The sequence below is a fragment of the Bombina bombina genome, chromosome 4 (assembly GCF_027579735.1).
Source record: "Bombina bombina isolate aBomBom1 chromosome 4, aBomBom1.pri, whole genome shotgun sequence".
NCBI lineage: Eukaryota > Metazoa > Chordata > Amphibia > Anura > Bombinatoridae > Bombina > Bombina bombina.
This window is the reverse complement of record NC_069502.1, coordinates 557,300,213-557,325,043: the sequence shown is the minus strand read 5'-3', so window position 1 is coordinate 557,325,043 and position 24,831 is coordinate 557,300,213. Positions and strand designations below refer to the sequence as shown.

Genomic DNA, 24,831 nt, shown 5'->3' with positions numbered 1-24,831 from the left:
AGAAATAAACTGTACCTGAATTACAGACTGAAATGTTCTCCATCGATCATCAGATAATTCAAGTGGCAGACACAAGAGAAGTTCAACGCAGCTTCTGCAGAGAGAAGAAAAAAAAAATACTTCTGTATCATGGCTCAGATTTCTAAGAAGCATTCAACAACAAAGGCTATGGCCTTATAAAGAGCTGGAAACCATCTTTTAGGTGGGAAATGACTCCTCTAAAGAACCACTGTTTTTTTTATATAGGCATATTCTATACAGACACACCTACATATGTAAAGGCAACAACCAGGGAGCCAGGAAAAAAAAAACATAATTTATGCTTACCTGATAAATTTATTTCTCTTGTAGTGTATCCAGTCCACGGATCATCCATTACTTGTGAGATATATTCTCCTTCCCAACAGGAAGTTGCAAGAGGATCACCCACAGCAGAGCTGCTATATAGCTCCTCCCCTCACTGCCATATCCAGTCATTCGACCGAAACAAGCCGAGAAAAGGAGAAACCATAGGGTGCAGTGGTGACTGTAGTTTAATTAAAATTTAGACCTGCCTGAAAAGGACAGGGCAGGCCGTGGACTGGATACACTACAAGAGAAATAAATTTATCAGGTAAGCATAAATTATGTTTTCTCTTGTTAAGTGTATCCAGTCCACGGATCATCCATTACTTGTGGGATACCAATACCAAAGCTAAAGTACACGGATGATGGGAGGGACAAGGCAGGAACTTAAACGGAAGGAACCACTGCCTCCGAAGAAGCAAAAGTATCAAATTTGTAAAATTTGGAAAAAGTATGAAGGGAAGACCAAGTTGCAGCCTTGCAAATCTGTTCAACAGAGGCCTCATTTTTAAAGGCCCAGGTGGAAGCCACAGCTCTAGTAGAATGAGCTGTAATCTTTCAGGAGGCTGCTGTCCAGCAGTCTCATAGGCTAAACGGAATATACTCCGAAGCCAAAAAGAAAGAGAGGTTGCCGAGGCCTTCTGACCTCTCCTCTGTCCAGAGTAAACAACAAACAGGGCAGATGTTTGGCGAAAATCTTTAGTAGCCTATAAGTAAAACTTCAAGGCACGGACTACGTCTAGATTATGCAAAAGACGTTCCTTCTTTGAAGAAGGATTAGGACATAATGATGGAACAACAATCTCTTGATTGATATTCTTGTTAGAAACCACCTTAGGTAAAAACCCAGGTTTTGTACGCAGAACAACTTTATCTGAATGAAAGATCAGATAAGGAGAATCACAATGTAAGGCAGATAACTCCGAGACTCTTCGAGCCGAGGAAATAGCCATCAGAAAAAGAACTTTCCATGAAAGAAGTTTGATATCAATAGAATGAAGGGGTTCAAACGGAACCCCTTGAAGAACTTTAAGAACCAAGTTTAAGCTCCATGGAGGAGCAACAGGTTTAAACACAGGCTTAATTCTAACTAAAGCCTGACAAAATGCCTGAATGTCTGGAACTTCTGGCAGACGCTTCTGTAAAAGAATAGACAGAGCAGAAATCTGTCCCTTTAAAGAACTAGCTGATAATCCTTTGTCCAAACTCTCTTGGAGGAAGGACAATATCCTAGGAATCCTAACCCTACTCCATGAGTAATTCTTGGATTCACACCAATGAAGATATTTACGCCATATCTTGTGGTAAATTTTCCTGGTGACAGGCTTTCGTGCCTGTATTAAGGTATCAATTACTGACTCGGAGAAGCCACGCTTTGATAGGATCAAGCGTTCAATCTCCATGCAGTCAGTCTCAGAGAAAGAAGATTCAGATGATTGAAAGGACCTTGTATTAGAAGGTCTTGTCTCAGAGGCAGAGTCCATGGTGGAAAGGATGACATGTCCACTAGGTCTGCATACCAGGTCCTGCGTGGCCACGCAGGCGCTATCAATATCACCGATGCTCTTTCCGGTTTGATTTTGGCAATCAGATGAGGGAGAAGAGGAAATGGTGGAAACACATAAGCCAGGTTGAAGAACCAAGGCGCTACTAGAGCATCTATCAGTGCCGCTTCTGGGTCCCTGGACCTGGATCCGTAACAAGGAAGCTTGGCGTTCTGGCGAGACACCATGAGATCCAATTCTGGTTTGCCCCAACGGAGAACCAATTGAGCAAACACCTCCGGATGGAGTTCCCATTCCCCCGGATGAAAAGTCTGAAGACTTAGAAAATCCGCCTCCCAGTTCTCTACACCTGGGATATGGATCGCTGACAGGTGGCAAGAGTGAGTCTCTGCCCAGCGAATTATCTTGGAGACTTCGCTAGGGAACTCCTGGTTCCCCCTTGATGGTTGATGTAAGCCACAGTCGTGATGTTGTCCGACTGAAATCTGATGAACCTCAGTGTTGCTAGCTGAGGCCAAGCCAGAAGAGCATTGAATATTGCTCTTAACTCCAGAATATTTATTGGGAGGAGTTTCTCCTCCTGAGTCCATGAACCCTGAGCCTTCAGGGAGTTCCAGACTGCACCCCAACCTAGAAGGCTGGCATCTGTTGTTACAATTGTCCAATCTGGTCTGCGAAAGGTCATACCCTTGGACAGATGGGCCTGAGATAACCACCAGAGAAGAGAATCTCTGGTTTCCTGATCCAGATTTAGTAGAGGGGACAAATCTGTGTAAACCCCATTCCACTGACTGAGCATGCATAATTGCAGCGGTCTGAGATGAAGGCGCGCGAATGGCACTATGTCCATCGCTGCTACCATTAAGCCAAATACTTCCATGCACTGAGCCACCGGAATGGAGTGAAGAACACGGCAAGCATTTAGAAGTTTTGATAACCTGGACTCCGTCAGGTAAATTTTCATTTCTACAGAATCTAAGAGTCCCTAGGAAGGAAACCCTCGTGAGAGGAGATAGAGAACTCTTTTCTTCATTCACTTTCCACCCATGCGACCTCAGGAATGTCAGAACTATCTCTGTATGAGATTTGGCAATTTGAAAGCTTGACGTCTGTATCAGGATATCGTCCAGGTAAGGAGCCACCGCTATGCCTCGCGGTCTTAGGACCGCCAGAAGTGAGCCCAGAACCTTTGTAAAAATTATTGGGGCTGTAGCCAACTCGAATGGAAGAGCTACAAATTGGTGATGCCTGTCTAGAAAGGCAAACCTCAGGAACTGATGATGATTCTTGTGAATCGGAATGTGAAGGTAGGCATCCTTTAAGTCCACTGTGGTCATGTACTGACCCTCTTGGATCATGGGTAAAATGGTTCGAATAGTTTCCATCTTGAATGACGGAACTCTGAGGAATTTGTTTAGGATCTTTAAATCCAAAATTGGTCTGAAGGTTCCCTCTTTTTTGGGAACCACAAACAGATTTGAATAAAACCCCTGTCCTTGTTCCGTCCGCGGAACTGGATGGATCACTCCCATTACAAGGAGACCTTGTACGCAGCTTAGGAATGCCTCTTTCTTTATCTGGTTTGCAGATAATCTAAGGTGAAATCTCCCTTGTGGAGGAGAAGCTTTGAAGTCCAGAAGATATCCCTGAGATATGATCTCCAACGCCCAGGGATCCTGAACATCTCTTGCCCACGCCTGGGCGAAGAGAGAGAGTCTGCCCCCTACTAGATCCGTTGTCGGATAGGGGGCCGCTCCTTCATGCTGTCTTAGAGGCAGCAGCAGGCTTTCTGGCCTGCTTGCCCTTGTTCCAGGACTGGTTAGGTTTCCAGGCCTGCTTGGATTGAGCAAAAGTTCCCTCTTGTTTTGAAGCAGAGGAAGTTGATGCTGCACCTGCCTTGAAATTTCAAAAGGCACGAAAATTAGACTGTTTGGCCTTTGATTTGGCCCTGTCCTGAGGAAGGGTATAACCCTTACCTCCAGTAATGTCAGCAATAATTTCTTTCAAACCAGGCCCGAATAAGGTCTGCCCCTTGAAAGGAATGTTGAGTAATTTAGACTTTGAAGCCACATCAGCTGACCAGGATTTGAGCCATAGCGCCCTACGCGCCTGGATGGCGAATCAGTAATTCTTAGCCGTTAGTTTAGTCAAATGAACAATGGCATCAGAAACAAATGAGTTAGCTAGCTTAAGAGTTCTAAGCTTGTCAACAATTTTAGTCAATGGAGCTGTATGGATGGCCTCTTCCAGGGCCTCAAACCAGAACGCTGCAGCAGTGACAGGCGCAATGCATGCAAGGGGCTGTAAAATAAAACCTTGTTGAATAAACATTTTCTTAAGGTAACCCTCTAATTTTTTATCCATTGGATCTAAAAAACCACAACTGTCCTCAACCGGGATAGTGGTACGCTTTGCTAAAGTAGAAACTGCTCCCTCCACCTTAGGGACAGTCTGCCATAAGTCCCGTGTAGTGGCATCTATTGGAAACATTTTTCTAAATATAGGAGGTGGGGAAAAGGGCACACCGGGCCTATCCCACTCCTTACTAATAATTTCTGTAAGCCTTTTAGGTATTGGAAAAACATCAGTACTCACCGGCACTGCATAGTATTTATCCAGCCTACACAATTTTTCTGGCACTGCAATTGTGTCACAGTCATTCAGAGCAGCTAATACCTCCCCAAGCAATACACGGAGGTTCTCAAGCTTAAATTTAAAATTAGAAATCTCTGAATCAGGTCTCCCCGATTCAGAGACGTCACCCACAGACTGAAGCTCTCCGTCCTCAGGTTCTGCATATTGTGACGCAGTATCAGACATGGCTCTTACAGCATCTACGCGCTCTGTATCTAGTCTAACCCCAGAGCTATCGCGCTTGCCTCTCAATTCAGGCAATCTGGATAATACCTCTGACAGGGTATTATTCATGATTGCAGCCATGTCCTGCTAAGTAATCGCTATGGGCGTCCCTGATGTACTTGGCGCCATATTAGCGTGCGTCCCTTGAGCGGGAGGCGAAGGGTCCGACACGTGGGGAGAGTTAGTCGGCATAACTTCCCCCTCGACAGACCCCTCTGGTGACAATTCTTTTATAGATAAAGACTGATCTTTACTGTTTAAGGTGAAATCAATACATTTAGTACACATTCTCCTATGGGGCTCCACCATGGCTTCTAAACATAATGAACAAGGATCCTCTGTTTCAGACATGTTTGTACAGACTAGCAATGAGACTAGCAAGCTTGGAAAACACTTTAAAGCAAGTTAAGCAATATAAAAAATGTTACTGTGCCTTTAAGAGAAACAAATTTTGACAAAATTTGAAATAACAGTGAAAAAAGGCAGTTACACTAACAAAATTTTTACAGTGTATGTAACAAGTCAGCAGAGCATTGCACCCACTTGCAAATGGATGATTAACCCCTTAATAACAAAAACAGAATAATAAATGACAAAAACGTTTTTTAAACACAGTCACAACAACTGTCACAGTCTACTGTGATTGTTACCCTCCTCAAACACGACTTTGAAGCCTTTTGAGCCCTTCAGAGATGTCCTGTATCATGCAGAGGGAAGCTGAATGTCTGTCAGTATTTTTAACTGCACAGAAAAGCACTAAAATAGGCCCTTCCCACTCATATTGCAGCAGTGGAAAGCTTCAGGAAACTGTTTCTAGGCAAAAATCAAGCCAGCCATGTGGAAAAAAACTAGGCCCCAATAAGTTTTGTCACCAAACATATATAAAAACGATTAACATGCCAGCAAACGTTTTATATTACACTTTTATAAGAGTATGTATCTCTGATAATAAGTCTGATACCAGTCGCTATCACTGCATTTAAGGCTTAACTTACATTAATCCGGTATCAGCAGCATTTTTCTAGCAAATTCCATCCCTAGAAATATATTAACTGCACATACCTCATTGCAGGAAAAACTGCACGCCATTCCCCCTCTGAAGTTACCTCACTCCTCAGAATATGTGAGAACGGCAGTGGATCTTAGTTACTTCTGCCAAGATCATAGAAATCACAGGCAGATTCTTCTTCTAATGCTGCCTGAGATGAAACAGTACACTCCGGTACCATTTAAAAATAACAAACTTTTGAATGAAGTTAAAAAAATAACTATAATACACCACTCTCCTCTTACTACGTCCATCTTTGAGAGTTGCAAGAGAATGACTGGATATGGCAGTGAGGGGAGGAGCTATATAGCAGCTCTGCTGTGGGTGATCCTCTTGCAACTTCCTGTTGGGAAGGAGAATATCCCACAAGTAATGGATGATCCGTGGACTGGATACACTTAACAAGAGAAAAGTATATAGCAAAAAAAATAAAAAATAAAAGACCCCACTTGCTGTACTTTTGGACAAACTTTAGTCTGCGGAAGGGGACAAAGTCTCAAAACGTCACCTGTAATAAAAGAAGCAATGAAGTTTGTCCAAAAGTCCAGCGAGTGTGGTCTGTATTTTTTGCTATCCAACCCCCCCCCCACATTCCACCTGCCTCTGCCAGGCTAATCCACATTCCCCGCAGTTTTGTATCTGCTGTACCTCTCCGAGTCAATTTATTGGCTCTCCATTCACAGCAGAATTAAATAAAACCTACAAAAGCCCTTGCCAATGTCGCTCCCTACTACCTATCAACACTAAAACAAATACACACCAGCAGCCCGCCCATCTAAGATCCAACAACGATCTTCTCCTCGAATCTTCGATTATCACCTCTTCTCATGCTAGACTGCAGAACTCGTGCAGCACCACCCTCTGTAACCCTCTCCCTCGTTGCTGTCACTTTCCCCAAATCTGCCTTCTTTTAAATGCTCGTTGAAGACATTTGAGCTTAGGGTAGCATACCCCTCAACTTAGCAACAAATTCTACTTTTCTAATAATTGCCCTCATCTAACTATTATCATTCTCACTCCAGTCCTCAACTGCCGTTTCTCACCATCCTACTTTTCTAGATGGTAAATTTCTCCTGTATGCATGCGTTTGTCAAATATTGTCATGTCTCTTACAAGTTTTTTTTTTTTATCGTTTTATTTAAATGAAATGTACCCATGGAAAACACTGCAGAATATATTTTACACACACACACAATACAATATATTACAGTCTGCCCGATATTTCCTAACAGTATAAACTTATCTAGTTTGTAGGATAGCATTATTACAACCTCAATCACCCTTTCTGTAATGAAGTGCTTCATCAAATTACTCCTAAAGCTAAAGGGTAGTATATTCAGATCATGACCCCTTGTTCTTGAATTTTTCTTTTTATGTAAAATACTCAGCCTCAGCTTTACCAAGCCATTTAATATACTTGAAAGTTGCTAACATATCACCACTTTCCCATCTCTCTTCTAAGCTATACATTTTTAGGTCACCGAGCCTCTCCGGGTAAGTTTTATTTGTTAAATCATGTACCATTTTGGTAGTTCTCCTTTGCACAGATTCAAGTTTGTTTATAGTCTTCAGAAGATATGGCCTCCAGAACTGCACACAATACTCAAGATGAGGCCTAACTTATGATCTGTAAAGTGGCGTAAGAACCTTGCTATTTCTGATGCAAACACCTCTACCAATACATCCAAAGCATTCCACTGGCCTTACTCGCTCCAATACTACATTGTTTACTAAATTTTAAATAATCTGAAATAATAATTCCCAAGTTCCGTTACCTCATTTGTAACAGTCAGTAAAGTGTCATTGAGCCTGTAATTAACATTTGGATTTTTCTTCCCTAAATACATAATTTTACACTTTGCAATGTTAAACTTTAGATCCCAGTCATTTGTCCAATCCTTCAATTGTTGTATTTCACTTCTCATTTTGTATACCCCCTCCCCTGGAACATCTACTCTATTACAAATGTTTGTATCATCTGCAAGCAGACATACTTTCCCCTGTAGTCCTTTGGTGATCTCTCTGATAAACTAAACAGGCCCCAGAACTGAACCTTGTGGAAGACAACTAGTAACAACCCCTTCTACTGAATGTACTCCATTTACTAAGACACTCTGGTTTCTACCCTTAAAGGGACAGTTTACTCAAAAAATGTCTCCCCTTTAATTTGTTCCCAATGATCCACTTTACCTGCTGGAGTGTATTAAATTGTTTACAAATATTTCCATTATCCTTATATTGGCATTTGAAATAATTTAGCCTGTGGTATCCCCACAGCCAGTAGAATAAATTACACTCCCAGCGGGTTATAGAAAAGATAAGGTAATAAAATGTTAATTTTCCATTGTTCTCTCCAAGTATTGGTGATTGGTTTATGGACAGGTATAAGGTAAAGAAGCAGGTATATGTACACAATGTGATAAAGTAATGATATCTGATTAATCCTCCAATCACGGCTTCCCCACCGGGGGGAATCATTGCCTGAGGCAACGTCGTGATTGGAGGAAGCTGGTTTCGTCATTGCTAGGTAAGTAAACCAGGAAGAAACAGGCGGGGCATCATTTCAGAACGTCGATCCAGCATTTCAGAAGAAAAAACATAATTTATGCTTACCTGATAAATTCCTTTCTCCTGTAGTGTGGTCAGTCCACGGGTCATCATTACTTCTGGGATATTAACTCCTCCCCAACAGGAAGTGCAAGAGGATCACCCAGCAGAGCTGCTATATAGCTCCTCCCCTCTACGTCACACCCAGTCATTCGACCGAGAACCAACGAGAAAGGAGAAGCCAAAGGGTGCAGTGGTGACTGGAGTATAATTTAAAAATTTAGACCTGCCATAAAAACAGGGCGGGCCGTGGACTGACCACACTACAGGAGAAAGGAATTTATCAGGTAAGCATAAATTATGTTTTCTCCTGTTAAGTGTGGTCAGTCCACGGGTCATCATTACTTCTGGGATACCAATACCAAAGCTAAAGTACACGGATGACGGGAGGGACAGGCAGGCTCTTTATACGGAAGGAACCACTGCCTGAAGAACCTTTCTCCCAAAAACAGCCTCCGAAGAAGCAAAAGTATCAAATTTGTAAAATTTGGAAAAAGTATGAAGAGAAGACCAAGTTGCAGCCTTGCAAATCTGTTCAACAGAAGCCTCATTCTTAAAGGCCCAAGTGGAAGCCACAGCTCTAGTAGAATAAGCTGTAATTCTTTCAGGAGGCTGCTGTCCAGCAGTCTCATAAGCTAAACGTATTATGCTACGAAGCCAAAAAGAGAGAGAGGTAGCAGAAGCTTTTTGACCTCTCCTCTGACCAGAATAAACGACAAACAGGGAAGACGTTTGTCGAAAATCCTTAGTTGCCTGTAGATAAAATTTCAGGGCACGGACTACATCTAGATTGTGTAGAAGACGTTCCTTCTTCGAAGGAGGATTAGGACACAAAGATGGAACAACAATCTCTTGATTGATATTCCTGTTAGTGACCACCTTAGGTAAGAACCCAGGTTTAGTACGCAGAACTACCTTGTCTGAATGAAAAATCAGATAAGGAGAATCACAATGTAAGGCAGATAACTCAGAGACTCTTCGAGCCGAGGAAATAGCCATTAAAAACAGAACTTTCCAAGATAACAATTTGATATCAATGGAATGAAGGGGTTCAAACGGAACACCCTGTAAAACATTAAGAACTAAGTTCAAACTCCATGGTGGAGCAACAGTTTTAAACACAGGCTTAATCCTGGCCAAAGCCTGACAAAAAGCCTGAACGTCTGGAACCTCTGACAGACGTTTATGTAAAAGAATGGACAGAGCTGAAATCTGTCCCTTTAAAGAACTAGCGGATAAACCCTTTTCTAAACCTTCTTGTAGAAAAGACAATATCCTAGGAATCCTAACCTTACTCCATGAGTAACTTTTGGATTCGCACCAATATAAGTATTTACGCCATATTTTATGGTAAATCTTTCTGGTAACAGGCTTCCTAGCCTGTATTAAGGTATCAATTACGGACTCAGAAAAACCACGTTTTGATAAAATCAAGCGTTCAATTTCCAAGCAGTCAGCTTCAGAGAAATTAGATTTTGATGTTTGAAGGGACCCTGGATCAGAAGGTCCTGTCTCAGAGGCAGAGACCAAGGTGGACAGGATGACATGTCCACTAGATCTGCATACCAAGTCCTGCGTGGCCACGCAGGCGCTATTAGAATCACCGATGCTCTCTCCTGTTTGATTCTGGCAATCAATCGAGGAAGCATCGGGAAGGGTGGAAACACATAAGCCATCCCGAAAGTCCAAGGTGCTGTCAAGGCATCTATCAGGACCGCTCCCGGATCCCTGGATCTGGACCCGTAACAAGGAAGCTTGGCGTTCTGTCGAGACGCCATGAGATCTATCTCTGGTTTGCCCCAACGTCGAAGTATTTGGGCAAAGACCTCCGGATGAAGTTCCCACTCCCCCGGATGAAAAGTCTGACGACTTAGGAAATCCGCCTCCCAGTTCTCCACTCCCGGGATGTGGATTGCTGACAGGTGGCAAGAGTGAGACTCTGCCCAGAGAATTATCTTTGAGACTTCCATCATCTCTAGGGAGCTTCTTGTCCCTCCTTGATGGTTGATGTAAGCTACAGTCGTGATGTTGTCCGACTGAAACCTGATGAACCCCCGAGTTGTTAACTGGGGCCAAGCCAGAAGGGCATTGAGAACTGCTCTCAATAACAGAATGTTTATTGGCAGGAGACTCTCCTCCTGAGTCCATGATCCCTGAGCCTTCAGAGAATTCCAGACAGCGCCCCAACCTAGTAGGCTGGCGTCTGTTATACTTGTCCAGTCTGGCCTGCTGAATGGCATCCCCCTGGACAGATGTGGCCGAGAAAGCCACCATAGAAGAGAATTTCTGGTCTCTTGATCCAGATTCAGAGTAGGGGACAAATCTGAGTAATCCCCATTCCACTGACTTAGCATGCACAATTGCAGCGGTCTGAGATGTAGGCGTGCAAAGGGTACTATGTCCATTGCCGCTACCATTAAGCCGATCACCTCCATGCATTGAGCTACTGACGGGTGTTGAATGGAATGAAGGACACGGCATGCATCTTGAAGCTTTGTTAACCTGTCTTCTGTCAGATAGATTTTCATTTCTACAGAATCTATAAGAGTCCCCAAGAAGGGAACTCTTGTGAGTGGAAAGAGAGAACTCTTCTTTTCGTTCACCTTCCATCCATGCGACCTTAGAAATGCCAGTACTAACTCTGTATGAGACTTGGCAGTTTGAAAGCTTGAAGCTTGTATCAGAATGTCGTCTAGGTACGGAGCTACCGAAATTCCTCGCGGTCTTAGTACCGCCAGAAGAGCACCCAGAACCTTTGTGAAGATTCTTGGAGCCGTAGCCAATCCGAATGGAAGAGCTACAAACTAGTAATACCTGTCTAGGAAGGCAAACCTTAGATACCGGTAATGATCTTTGTGAATCGGTATGTGAAGGTAAGCATCCTTTAAATCCACTGTGGTCATGTACTGACCCTTTTGGATCATGGGTAGGATTGTCCGAATAGTTTCCATTTTCAACGATGGAACTCTTAAGAATTTGTTTAGGATCTTTAAATCCAAGATTGGCCTGAAGGTTCCCTCTTTTTTGGGAACCACAAACAGATTTGAGTAAAACCCCTGTCCATGTTCCGACCGCGGAACCGGATGGATCACTCCCATTAGTAAAAGATCTTGTACACAGCGTAGAAACGCCTCTTTCTTTATTTGGTTTGTTGACAACCTTGACAGATGAAATCTCCCTTTTGGGGGAGAGGATTTGAAGTCCAGAAGATATCCCTGAGATATGATCTCTAACGCCCAGGGATCCTGGACATCTCTTGCCCAAGCCTGGGCGAAGAGAGAAAGTCTGCCCCCCACTAGATCCGTTCCCGGATCGGGGGCCCTCAATTCATGCTGTCTTAGGGGCAGCAGCAGGTTTTCTGGCCTGCTTGCCCTTGTTCCAGGACTGGTTAGGTCTCCAGCCTTGTCTGTAGCGAGCAACAGCTCCTTCCTGTTTTGGAGCAGAGGAAGTTGATGCTGCTCCTGCCTTGAAATTACGAAAGGAACGAAAATTAGACTGTCTAGCCTTAGGTTTGGCTCTGTCTTCAGGCAGGGCATGGCCTTTACCTCCTGTAATGTCAGCGATAATTTCTTTCAAACCGGGCCCGAATAAGGTCTGCCCTTTGAAAGGTATGTTAAGTAATTTAGATTTAGAAGTAACGTCAGCTGACCAGGATTTTAGCAACAGTGCTCTGCGTGCCTGAATGGCGAATCCGGAATTCTTAGCCGTAAGTTTGGTTAAATGTACTACGGCATCTGAAACAAATGAATTAGCTAGCTTAAGTGTTTTAAGCTTGTTTGAAATCTCATCTATAGTTATTGAGTCAAGAGTCTCTTCCAGGGACTCGGACCAAAAAGCAGCCGCGGCCGTGACAGACGCAATACATGCAAGGGGTTGCAATATAAAACCTTGTTGAACAAACATTTTCTTAAGGTAACCCTCTAATTTTTTATCCATTGGATCTGAAAAGGCACAGCTATCCTCCACCGGGATAGTGGTACGCTTAGCCAGAGTAGAAACCGCTCCCTCCACCTTAGGGACCGTCTGCCATAAGTCCCGTGTGGTGGCGTCTATTGGAAACATTTTCCTAAACACAGGAGGGGGGGAAAGGGTACACCGGGCCTATCCCACTCCTTAGTAATTATCTCTGTAAGCCTCTTTGGTATAGGAAATACGTCAGTACTCGCTGGTACTGCATAGTATCTATCCAGCCTACATAATTTCTCTGGGATTGCAACGGTGTTACAATCATTCAGAGCTGCTAATACCTCCCCTAACAGTACACGGAGGTTTTCGAGCTTAAACTTAAAATTAGAAATGTCTGAATCCATTCTATTGGGATCAGAACCTTCACCTGCAGATTGAAGCTCTCGGTCCTCATGTTCTGCATACTGTGACGCAGTATCAGACATGGCCCTATTATTAACAGCGTACTCTGTTCTCACCCCAGAGTGATCACGCTTACCTCTAAGTTCTGGTAATTTAGACAAAACTTCAGTCATAACATTAGCCATATCCTGTAATGTGATTTGCATGGCCGCCCTGATGTACTCGGCGCTACAATATCACGCACCTCCCGAGCGGGAGATGCAGGTACTGACACGTGAGGCGAGTTAGCCGGCATAACTCTCCCCTCGTTGTTTGGTGAATGATGTTCAATTTGTACAGATTGACTTTTATTTAAAGTAGCATCAATGCAATTAGTACATAAATTTCTATTGGGCTCCACTTTGGCTTTAGCACATATAGCACAGAGATATTCCTCTGAGTCAGACATGTTTAACACACTAGCAATTAAACTAGCAACTTGGAAATACTTTTCAAAGCAATTTACAAATAATATGAAAAACGTACTGTGCCTTTAAGAAGCACAGAAAAAAAAGTTATGACAGTTGAGTAATAATAAACCGGAGAAACTATAACATTAAATTCTTTCCGGTAAAACACAATTTTAGCAAAGGATTGCCCCCATTAGCAATGGATAACTAACCCTGAATAGCAGAAAAAATGTACAGAATATAAACGTTTTTTATCACAGTCAAAGCACAATCTCACAGGTCTGCTGTGAGTGATTACCTCCCTCAAACTAACTTTTGAAGACCCCTGAGCTCTGTAGAGACGAACCGGATCATGCAGGGAAGAAAACAGACTTGTGACTGAATTTTCTGATGCGTAGCAAAAGCGCCAAAATAGGCCCCTCCCCCTCACACACAACAGTGAGGGAGATCAGTAAACTGTCTTAAATTAAATAAAACGACCGCCAAGTGGAAAAAAAAAAAACAGTGCCCAAAACAATTTTTCACCCAGTACCTCAGATAATTAAACGATTTAACATGCCAGCAAAAACGTTTAACATCAAAAAATGAAATGTCATTAGAAAGCCTGTTGCTAGTCGTTCCCACTGCAAGTTAGGCTAAAGTCTTATGCATACAGTATTATCCCAGTGAAGTGCCATTCCCCAGAATACTGAAGTGTAAATATACATACATGACAGCCTGATACCAGTTGCTACTACTGCATTTAAGGCTGAGCTTACATTATATCGGTATGGCAGTATTTTCTCAGTCAATTCCATTCTCAGAAAATAATATGCTGCTACATACCTCTTTGCAGGTTAACCTGCCCGCTGTCCCCTGATCTGAAGTTTACCTCACTCCTCAGATGGCCGAGAACAGCAAGATGATCTTAACTACGCCGGCTAAACTCATACAAAAACTCAGGTAGATTCTTCTTCAAATTCTACCTGAGAAGGAACAACACACTCCGGTGCTGTTTTAAAATAACAAACTCTTGATTGAAGGTATAAAACTAAGTATAATCACCACAGTCCTCTCACACATCCTATCTATTAGTTGGGTGCAAGAGAATGACTGGGTGTAACGTAGAGGGGAGGAGCTATATAGCAGCTCTGCTGGGTGATCCTCTTGCACTTCCTGTTGGGGAGGAGTTAATATCCCAGAAGTAATGATGACCCGTGGACTGACCACACTTAACAGGAGAAAGGTACGTTTTTTTAAAATACGGTGCAATGTCAAGTTTCATGAATGAAAGTGCCCCTGTTTTTAATAGTTTTTTAAAAATCGGGCACTTTCACATGAAAATTGACCTTCACTTTAAAAACCTTGGATGATCATCATCAGGACCCACTGACTTTTTTTTAAATTTGTGATAATGCCAGCAAAATTTCATCCTCTGTAAAAGTGTGCTCAGCTCATTTCCATTTTTTGTAGCATCCCTCAATGTAGACATTCAATCTTCTATCTTTTGGGAAAACAGAACAGAAGTAATCATTGAGACAGTCTGCAACTTGCTTATCTCCTACTATTCTACCATTAACAGTTTTCAATTTTGCTATTCCAACTTTATTTTGTCTTTCTTTTATGGATATATCTAAAGAATTTTTTGACCCAATATTTTACTGACTGTGCTATCTTCACTTCCGCATGAGCTTTAACTTTCCTAATTGTGAATGAAAGAAAGAATCCAGAAGGGGGTCTTATAAGAAGTGCACTCTCTGTAAATAAAAAATGCAAAACACATTCCCAGATAGTTCCTTTTCCACGAGTAAGCAGGTGAGGTTCAACTGTAAGAGTCTCTGCTGATGTTCAAAGTAGAAATCGGTAGCTGAGGCTGCTCCCCTTGACCCGGTGTGAGGTAAATCTATATAGTTGAAAAAATAAAAAGAGGGCTCCTCATAGTGTGGTTTGTCCCTTGTAAGTGGGTGTGTAAAAAAGATAATGAAGGCTTACAGGAATCCAATAAAAACGGTACTGTGACTGGTGCTCTCAGGCAGACTAGCACTTAACAGCGGCTAGTACACTGCTTCCCTGTGTCTTTCGTCAAATGCAGGATCAGTCAGGTATTCTACCCGGGAGATATGGGATCAAGCGGAAACTGCAAACAAACGGACAACTTCCAAAAGGCTTTAAAAAGATGAACGCTTTATTGTTGTGCAACGCGTTTCTCGACCACAACCGGCCTTTTCATCAGGCAGATAAAAAGCAAATACAAAACATTTTAATTAATGATATTATATATACACTTGTGAAGCTAAAAAACGGAAGTTGTCAGACTTGGATATGACAAGTAAAAACACAGGTAACATAAAGGTGTTGGTAACGAAATAGAAAAATCTATTCAGGTGCATGGAATATAATCAACGATACAAAATAACAGAATGAAAGTTTCGAATGTTATCGATTGGATATAAATAATCCATATTCGCCAATAAAAAAATATGTATTTCAGCATAAACCAGTACAATCGAATAAAGGAAACATCAATAAATAAAAGTCATGATGATAGTAACTGAAATCAATATTCTTAATAGCTCTTGGTAACCTAGGATATGTACTTATCTTACCTAAGTTAAAACTAATAATTATATGTTAAATGTGTTATTAAAAAAATCTGTGTTCCCGATTGTCCACACTCGCAATCTTAAACAGTTTGTAAAAACTTTGCATTTAATCTGAACGCATACAACACTAATATACCTATATAAACATATAAGCTTGACGTAATTGTGTGAACTTATGCATTTGCATAATAAACAGTGGTGTTAAAGCATCAAATGGTAGCTAAAAGACAAAAAAAATATCGGGCCTCATGCAAAGAAAAAAAAGAGGACCGGAATATTTGTGTATTGTAGATAAAATCATCTGGTGAGTGATAAATATTTGCATAATAACGTATCTAAATAGTAATAAACATATTAAACAGTGGTGTTGAAGTGTCAAATGATGGCTAGCAGCCAAAAGAATGTCTGGCCTTATACAAAGAAAAAAAGGGACCCGAATCATTCTATATTGTAGATAAGATTATCTGATAAGTAATATATGTTTGCATAATAAGAAATCTAGATAGGAGTGGTGATCTTATATAAAAATGAAGAACAATGTGTATGTAATGGAAATGAACTAAATGCATATGAAAAATCTCTAATAAATGAATATCGACATAAACCAATGATATGTTCCAAAAAGGTCCTGACAAAAAACTTTTTGTATTATTAAACGGAAGGCACCACTGCCTGTAAGACCTTTCTCCCAAAAATAGCCTCCAAAGAAGCAAAAGTATCAAATTTGTAAAATGTGGAAAAAGTATGAAGCGAAGACCAAGTTGCCGCCTTACAAATCTGTTCAACAGAGGCCTCATTTTTAAAAGCCCATGTGGAAGCTACCGCTCTAGTAGAATGAGCTGTAATTCTTTCAGGAGGCTGCTGGCCAGCAGTCTCATAAGCTAAACGGATTATGCTTCTTAGCCAAAAAGAAAGAGAAGTTGCCGAAGCCTTTTTGGCCACTCCTCTTTCCAGAGTAGACAACAAACAATGCAGATGTTTGACGAAAATCCTTAGTAGCTTGCAAATAAAACTTTAAAGCACGAACCACGTCAAGATTGTGTAACAGACGTTCCTTCTTTGAAGGAGGATTAGGACACAGTGACGGAACAACAATTTCCTGATTGATATTCCTATTAGATACTACCTTAGGAAGAAACCCAGGTTTGGTACGCAAAACTACCTTATCTGCATTAAAGATCAGATAAGGGTAATCACACTGCAAGGCAGATAACTCTGAAACTCTTTGAGACGAAGAGATAGCTACTAAAAACTGAACTTTCCAAGATAAAAGCTTGATATCTATGGAATGCAAGGGTTCAAACGGAACCCCTTAAAGAACTAAATTTAAACTCCATGGCGGAGCAACAGGTTTAAACACAGGCCTGATTCTAACCAAAGCCTGACAAAACGCCTGGAACATCAGCAAGGCGCTTGTGCAAAAGAATAGACAAAGCAGAAATCTGTCCCTTTAACCCCTTAACGACCGAGGACGTGCAGGGTACGTCCTCAAAAAAAAGGCAGTTATAGCCTGAGGACATACCCTGCACGTCCTCGGTGTGGAAAGCAGCTGGAAGCGATCCTGCTCGCTTCCAGCTGCTTTCCGGTTATTGCAGTGATGCCTCGATATGGAGGCATCCTGCAATAACCTTTTTAAGCCATCCGGTGCAGAGAGAGCCACTCTGTGGCCCTCTCTGCACCGGAGATCGGTGGCTTTCCTCGTTGGTGGGTGGGAGCCGGACCGGGAGGCGGCCATCGTTGGAACTAGTGATGTGGAGGGGGGCGGGATCGTGGGCGCGCGCAGGTGCACGGGGAGGGCGGGGGCGTGCACGGGGAGGGAGCGGGTGGGAAACGCTACACTACAGCAAAAAGTTTACTAAAATGCTAAAAAAAGGGGAATACAAGTTTTAAAAAAATCAATCTATCAAGGTGTGGGGGTAGAGAAGCTACACTACAGAAAAAAAAAACCAGAAACAAAAAAAAACATTTTTTTCTGCAAGTTGGGTACTGGCAGACAGCTGCCAGTACCCAAGATGGCCCCCAATAATGCAGAGGGGGAGGGTTAGAGAGCTGTTTTGGGGGGGGATCAGGGAGGTTGGGGGCTAAGGGGGGATCCTACACAGCAGCATATGTAAATATGCTATAAAAAATTAAAAAAAAAATAAAAAACCTTTTATTTTAGTACTAGCAGACTTTCTGCCAGTACTTAAGATGGCCGGGACAATTGTGGGGTGCGGGAGGGAAGAGAGCTCTTTGGGAGGGATCAGGGGGTCTGATGTGTCAGGTGGGAGGCTGATCTCTACACTAAAGCTAAAATTAACTCTGCAAGCTCCCTACAAACTACCTAATTAACCCCTTCACTGCTAGCCATAATACACGTGTGATGTGCAGCAGTATTTAGCGGCCTTCTAATTACCAAAAAGCAATGCCAAAGTCATATGTCTGCTATTTCTGAACAAAGGGGATCCCAGAGAAGCATTTACAACCATGTGTGCCATAATTGCACAAGCTGTTTGTAAATAATTTCAGTGAGAAACCTAAAATTGTGAAAAATTTAGCATTTTTTTTAATTTGATCGCATTTGGCGGTGAAATGGTGGCAAGAAATATACCAAAATGGGCCTAGATCAATACTTTGGGATGTCTTCTAAAAAAAAATATATACATGTCAATGGATATTCAGGGATTCCTGAAAGATATTAGTGTTCCAATGTAACTAGCGCTAATTTTGAAAAAAAAGTGGTTTGGAAATAGCAAAGTGCTACTTGTATTTATGGACCTATAACTTGTAAAAAAAGCAAAGAACATGTAAACATTGGGTATTTCTAAACTCAGGACAAAATTTAGAAACCGTTTAGCATGTTTTTTTTTTGGTGGTTGTAGATGTGTAAAAGATTTTGGGGGTCAAAGTTAAAAAAGTGTGTTTTTTTCCATTTTTTCCTCATATTTTATAAAAATTTTTATAGTAAATTATAAGATATGATGAAAATAATGTTATCTTTAGAAATTCCATTTAATGCCGAGAAAAACGGTATATAATATGTGTGGGTACAGTAAATGAGTAAGAGGAAAATTATAGCTAAACACAAACACCGCAAAAATGTAAAAATAGACTTGGTCCCAAACGGACAGAAAATGGAAAAGTGCTGTGGTCATTAAGGGGTTAAAAAGGGACATGAAACCCAATTTTTTTCTTTCATGATTTAGAAAGAGCATGTCATTTGAAACAACTTTCTAATTTACTTCTATTATCTAATTTGCTTCATTCTCTTGATATCACTTGCGGAAAAGCATATCTAGATATGCTCAGTGGCTGCTGATTGGTAGCTGCACATAAAGGCCTTGTGTGATTGGCTCACACATGTACATTGCTATTTCTTCAACAAAGGATATCTAAAGAATTGAGCAAATTAGATAATAGAAGTAAATTGGAAAGTTATTTGAAATTCCATGCCCTATCCGAATCATTAAAGTTTAATTTTGACTAGACTGTCCCTTTAAGGAACTAGCCGATAATCCCTTTTCCAATCCTTCTTGGATAAAAGATAGTATCCTAGGAATTCTGACCTTACTCCACGAGTAACCCTTGGATTCACACCAATAAAGATATTTACACCTTATCTTATGATAGATTTTCCTTGTGACAGGCTTTCGAGCCTGAATTAAGGTATCAATGACAGACAAGGAGAAACCACGTTTTGATAGAATCGAGCGTTCTATCTCCAAGCAGTCAGACGCAGAGAAACTAGATTTGGATGTTTGAATGGACCTTTGAGTAGAAGGTCCTGCCTCAGCGGCAGAGTCCATGGTGGAAAGGATGACATGTCCACCAGATCTGCATACCAAGTTCTGCGCGGCCACGCAGGTGCTATAAAAATCACCAAAGCTCTCTCCTGCTTGATCTTGGCAATCAGATGAGGGAGGAGAGGAAATGGAGGGAACACATAAGCCAGGCTGAAGGACCAGGGCACTGCTAGAGCATCTATCAGCGTTGCCTGGGGATCCCTTGACCTGGACCTGTAACAAGGAAGCTTGGCGTTCTGACGAGACGCCATCAGATCCAGTTCTGGTTTGCCCCATAGTTGAATCAGCTGGGCAAATACCTCCGGATGGAGCTCCCACTCCCCAGGATGAAAGTCTGCCGACTCAGAAAGTCCGCCTCCCAGTTCTCTACACCTGGGATATGGATAGCAGATAGATGGCAAGAGTGAACCTCTGCCCATAGAATTATCTTGGAAACTTCCATCATTGCCAGGGGACTCCTTGTTCCCCCCTGATGGTTGATATAGGCCACAGTCGTGATATTGTCAGACTGAAATCTGATGAATCTGACCGCAGCTAGCTGAGGCCAAGCCTGAAGAGCATTGAATATCGCTCTGAGTTCCAAAATGTTTCCTCCTGAGCCCACGAACCCTGATCCTTCAGGGAGTTCCAGACCGCACCCCAGCCCAGAAGGCTGGCATCTGTCGTCACTATAGTTCACTCTGGCCTGCGGAAACTCATTCCCCTGGACAGGTGGACCAGAGATAACCACCAGAGATGAGAATCCCTGGTCTTTTGATCCAGATTTAACAGAGGAGACAAATCTGTGTAGTCCCCATTCCACTGATTGAGCATGCAAAGTTGCAGTGGTCTGAGATGTAGGCGGGCAAACAGAACTATGTCCATTGCCGCTACCATTAGGCCGATAACTTCCATACACTGAGCCACTGACGGCCGGAAGTTAGAAGCTTTGATATCCTGACCTCTGTCAGAAAAATCTTCATTTCTACGGAATCTATCAGAGTTCCTAGGAAGGAAACTCTTGTGAGGGGAGAAAGAGAAGAGAACTCTTTTCTCTGTTCACTTTCCACCCGTGAGACCTCAGAAAGGCCAGAACAATGTCCGTATGGGACTTGGCAATTTGAAAAGTCGACGCCTGAATCAGAATGTCGTCTAGGTAAGGAGCCACCGCTATGCCCCGCGGCCTTAGGACCGCCAGAAGGGACCCTAGAACCTTCGTAAAGACTCTTGGCGCTGTGGCTAACCCGAAGGGAAGAGCCACAAACTGGTAATGCCCGTCTAGGAAGGCGAACCTTAGGAATTGATGATGCTCTCTGAATCGGAATGTGGAGATAAGCATCCTTTAAGTCCACGGTAGTCATATATTGACCCTCCTGTATCATAGGGAGGATGGTTCGGATTGTCTCCATCTTGAAGGATGGGACCCTGAGAAATTTGTTTAGGATCTTGAGATCCAAAATTGGTCTGAAAGTTCCCTCTTTTTTGGGAACTATAAACAGGTTTGAATAGAAACCCTGTCCCTGTTCCTCTCTTGGGACTGGGTAGATCACTCCCATAACCAGTAGGTCTTGAACGCAACGTAAGAATGCCTCTCTATCTGGTTTGCAGATAATTGTGAGAGATGAAACCTCCCCATTCTGTTTGGTCCATAATTTATTGGACCTATTATGAGGAAAGCCGTGACCTTTTCCTCCAGTAATATCAGAAATGATCTCTTTCAGACCAGGCCCGAATAGGGTCTGTCCCTTGAAGGGGATGTTTAGAAGCAAAGTCTGCTGACCAGGACTTAAGCCATAGCGCCCTGCGCGCCAGAATGGCAAAACCTGAATTCTTAGCCGTTAGCTTGGTCAAATGGAACAAAGCGTCAGAAATAAAGGAATTAGCTAACTTAAGAGCTTTAATCCTGTCTAAAATATCATCTAACGGGGTCTCCACTTGTAGAGCCTCCTCAAGAGACTCGAACCAAAAAGCCGCTGCAGCAGTAACTGGGGCAATGCATGCAAGAGGCTGGAGAATAAAACCTTGATGTATAAAAATTTTCTTAAGGATACCCTCCAATTTTTTATCCATAGGATCTAGGAAAGCACAAATGTCCACGACGGGGATAGTTGTATGCTTAGCTAGGGTAGAGACTGCTCCCTCCGCCTTAGGGACCATCTGCCACGAGTCCCGCATGGCAGCATCTACGGTCAACATCTTTTTAAAAGCAGGAGGGGGAGAGAACGGTACACCTGGTCTATCCCATTCCATAGTAATAATTTCCGAAAACCTCTTATGGACTGGAAAAACATCAGTGTAAACAGGCACTGCAAAGTATTTGTCCATTTTACACAATTTCTCTGGAACTACAATGGGGTTACAGTCATCCAGAGTCGCTAAAACCTCCCTGAGCAATAAGCGGAGGTGTTCAAGCTTAAATTTAAACGCTGTCATTTCAGAATCAGACTGAAGCAACGCCTTCCTTGAATCTGAAATGTCACCCACAGATAGAAGCTCACCTGCCTCGGCTTCTGAGTATTGTGAGGGTATATCGGACACAGGCATTAAAGCGTCAGAAAGCTCTGTATTAGTTCTAGCCCCAGAGCTGTCTCGCTTTCCTTGTAACCCTGGCAGTTTGGACAATACCTCTGAGAGGGTAGAATTCATAGCTGCCGCCATGTCCTGTAAGGTAATAGAATTAGACGCGCTAGATGTACTTGGCGTCACTTGAGCGGGAGTTATAGGTTCTGACATACTGGGAGAGCTAGATGGCATAATCTCCCTTTTTTCAGTCAGAGAATCCCCTGGAGATAAATCTTTAAGCGCCATAATATGGTCTTTATAGTTTATAGACATTCTAAGAGGGGGTTCCCACAATGGCTTTCAAACATATTGAACAAGGAGTTTCCTCTATGTCAGACATGTTTAACAGACTAGTAATGAGACAAGCAAGCTTGGAAAACACTTTAATAAAGGTGAAACAGCAATTAAACAAAAACGTTACTGTGCCTTTAAGAGAAAAAAACTAGCACTTAAACTGCAAAACAGTGAAAAAATATAGTAAAGTCTTTGAAATTTTTACAGTGTGTGTAAGGGACTAAAGCAACATTGCACCCACTTGCAAATGGATGATTAACCCCTTAGGCCCCAAACCGGATGTAAAAAAACGTTAAAAAAAACATTAAAAGGATAGTTGAGCACCTTGCCACAGCTCTGCTGAGGCTCCTACCTGCCCTTAAATACGATTTTGTGCAGAAATAAACCCTTTGTAATGGTCCTCAGGTGCCAGAGGACTCCTCTAGGGAAGCTGGATGTCTCAGTCTGAATTAAAACTGCGCATCTAGAGCGCTAAAATAGGCCCCTCCCACCATGTACTGGATGTCAGAGGGGCCTTAAGAAAATACTCCTAGGAGTATCTGACTAGCCATGTGGAAACTAGGCCCCAAATAAAGACTTATCTCCCTCAGAAAAAACGTTTCATTTATGAAATCATGTAAACGTTTTGTCACTAAGTAATATGAGTATTAACATGAGTATTACCCTGTTTTGTAAGCATGATCCCAGTCGTTGTTAAATCACTGCATCAGGCTTACCTCAAACACACAAGGCTCTGTCAGCATTTTCTAGAACTTATTCATCTCTCTAGAAATAAAAATACTGAACATACCTCAAAGCAGGTAATCTGCAGACCGTTCCCCCAACTGAAGTTTTCCCATATTCTTCAGTTATGTGTGAGAACAGTAATGGACCTTAGTTACAAACCGCTAAGATCAACAAACCTCCAGGCAGAATTCTTCTTCTAATTTCTGCCTGAGAGTACAACAGTACAACGCCGGTACCGTTTAAAAATAAACTCTTGATTGAAGGTAACACTACACTAAGTCACCACATATCTCTTGATACTTCCTATCTTGTCGAGAGTTGCAAGAGAATGACTGGAGGTGGGGGTTAGGGGAGGAGCTACATAGACAGCTCTGCTGTGGGTGTCCTCTTGCAATTTCCTGTTCGGAAGGAGAATATCCCACAAGTAATGGATGAACCCGTGGAATGGATACACCTTACAAGAGAAATGAATGAGTAAATTAGAAAGTTGCATGTTCCATCTGAATCATGAAAGTTTAATTTTGACTAGACTATCCATTCAAGGACTGACATCTAAACTTAAATAGATTTATAGCACATTTTTGTACATGGTTTAGAACAAACATGCAGTGAAGAGCATCTGCATAGATAGTCTAAACTCATTTAAAGGGACATAAAACAAGTTTGGATAGAGACAAAATATAATATGTACTTTAATTACTTTACCTGCAGTGCATCACCATTAACCCTTTCTTTCAAGATTCTGAATTGTACAGTTCTAAACCCCCCCCCCCCCCCACCACCACACACACACACTTCTTTCTATGGATAAATCTACCTGCTTTAGTAGAATGCAGACCTGCAGTGTTATCTGCTGGAGCATGCCTAGAAGCAAACAAGCAGTTGTGAACTCAGTTGAAATACAATGCCTGTGTTTCTGAAGCTAAACACTGATAAGGGTAGACTACTCCAGACAGCATGGCTATGTAAGCAATTTTGCTTGTTTTAGAAAATGTTAAAATACTTGCCAGCAATGTTTTTTTTTTTTTTTGTTTGTTTTTAAATGTATGCAAGCTATTTTTACTTAATTAGCCCTTTTAGGATATGCACAGCTCTCAACATGTTTTATGGTACTTTAAGCTGTATCCAAGATGGGCTGACTGCTTCTCTAATGTCATTATGAAAGTACTCAGCTGACTGTGTGCACTTCCATTGACACAGACCACTAACCCCAGCCACTGTATAAATAAGCAACATAGCTTAATATAATAAAGATTATAGTTGATAAGTTGTCTATAAGAGACAAAACACTAGAATTCGCTTGTCTCCTACTGGAGTGCATCCTGTCACAACCAGAAATATTTTACCTTGCAGTGGAACACACAATTGTCATAAACAAACATATGAGGGCACAAGAAGTAATAAAAGTATTCTGCACATGTGCTGCCTAAGAAATCATCTTCAAATGCTTTGTCAATCTTCAAATAGGGGCTCTCAGGACAGAGGGAATTAATGTTGACAGAAAGATTAAAATAGTTCCTTTGTATTAAAAATCAAAATATAAAAAATAAAATTAAAAAAGGATTGCGATATTAAATATTAGGCTTCATACACACCACAGGAAGATATGAACCAGGTTTATACACCATAAACCAATAATACACCCTCCATTGATTATATAGTTCTCAATCTTCAAAAGTGATTATTATACATGCTTGAACCAGGAAACATAGATCTGAAAGGGACATAAAGGTTTCATTTTAAACCTTTGCATTGGAGAACAATTCATATTCAGCTAGAAATAAA

General features: G+C 41.9%; 1 protein-coding gene across 2 annotated transcripts in view; it reads right to left on the bottom strand.

The window, feature by feature from the left end:
• The window catches only part of ZNF292 (zinc finger protein 292), a 404,138-nt gene that overhangs the window by 305,251 nt on the left and 74,056 nt on the right, over positions 1–24,831 (bottom strand). For both annotated transcript variants that reach the window (XM_053710508.1, XM_053710509.1), the window contains one exon: positions 16–94. In XM_053710508.1, the coding sequence (XP_053566483.1) occupies positions 16–94 (79 nt within the window). The remainder of the gene's footprint in view (positions 1–15; positions 95–24,831) is intronic.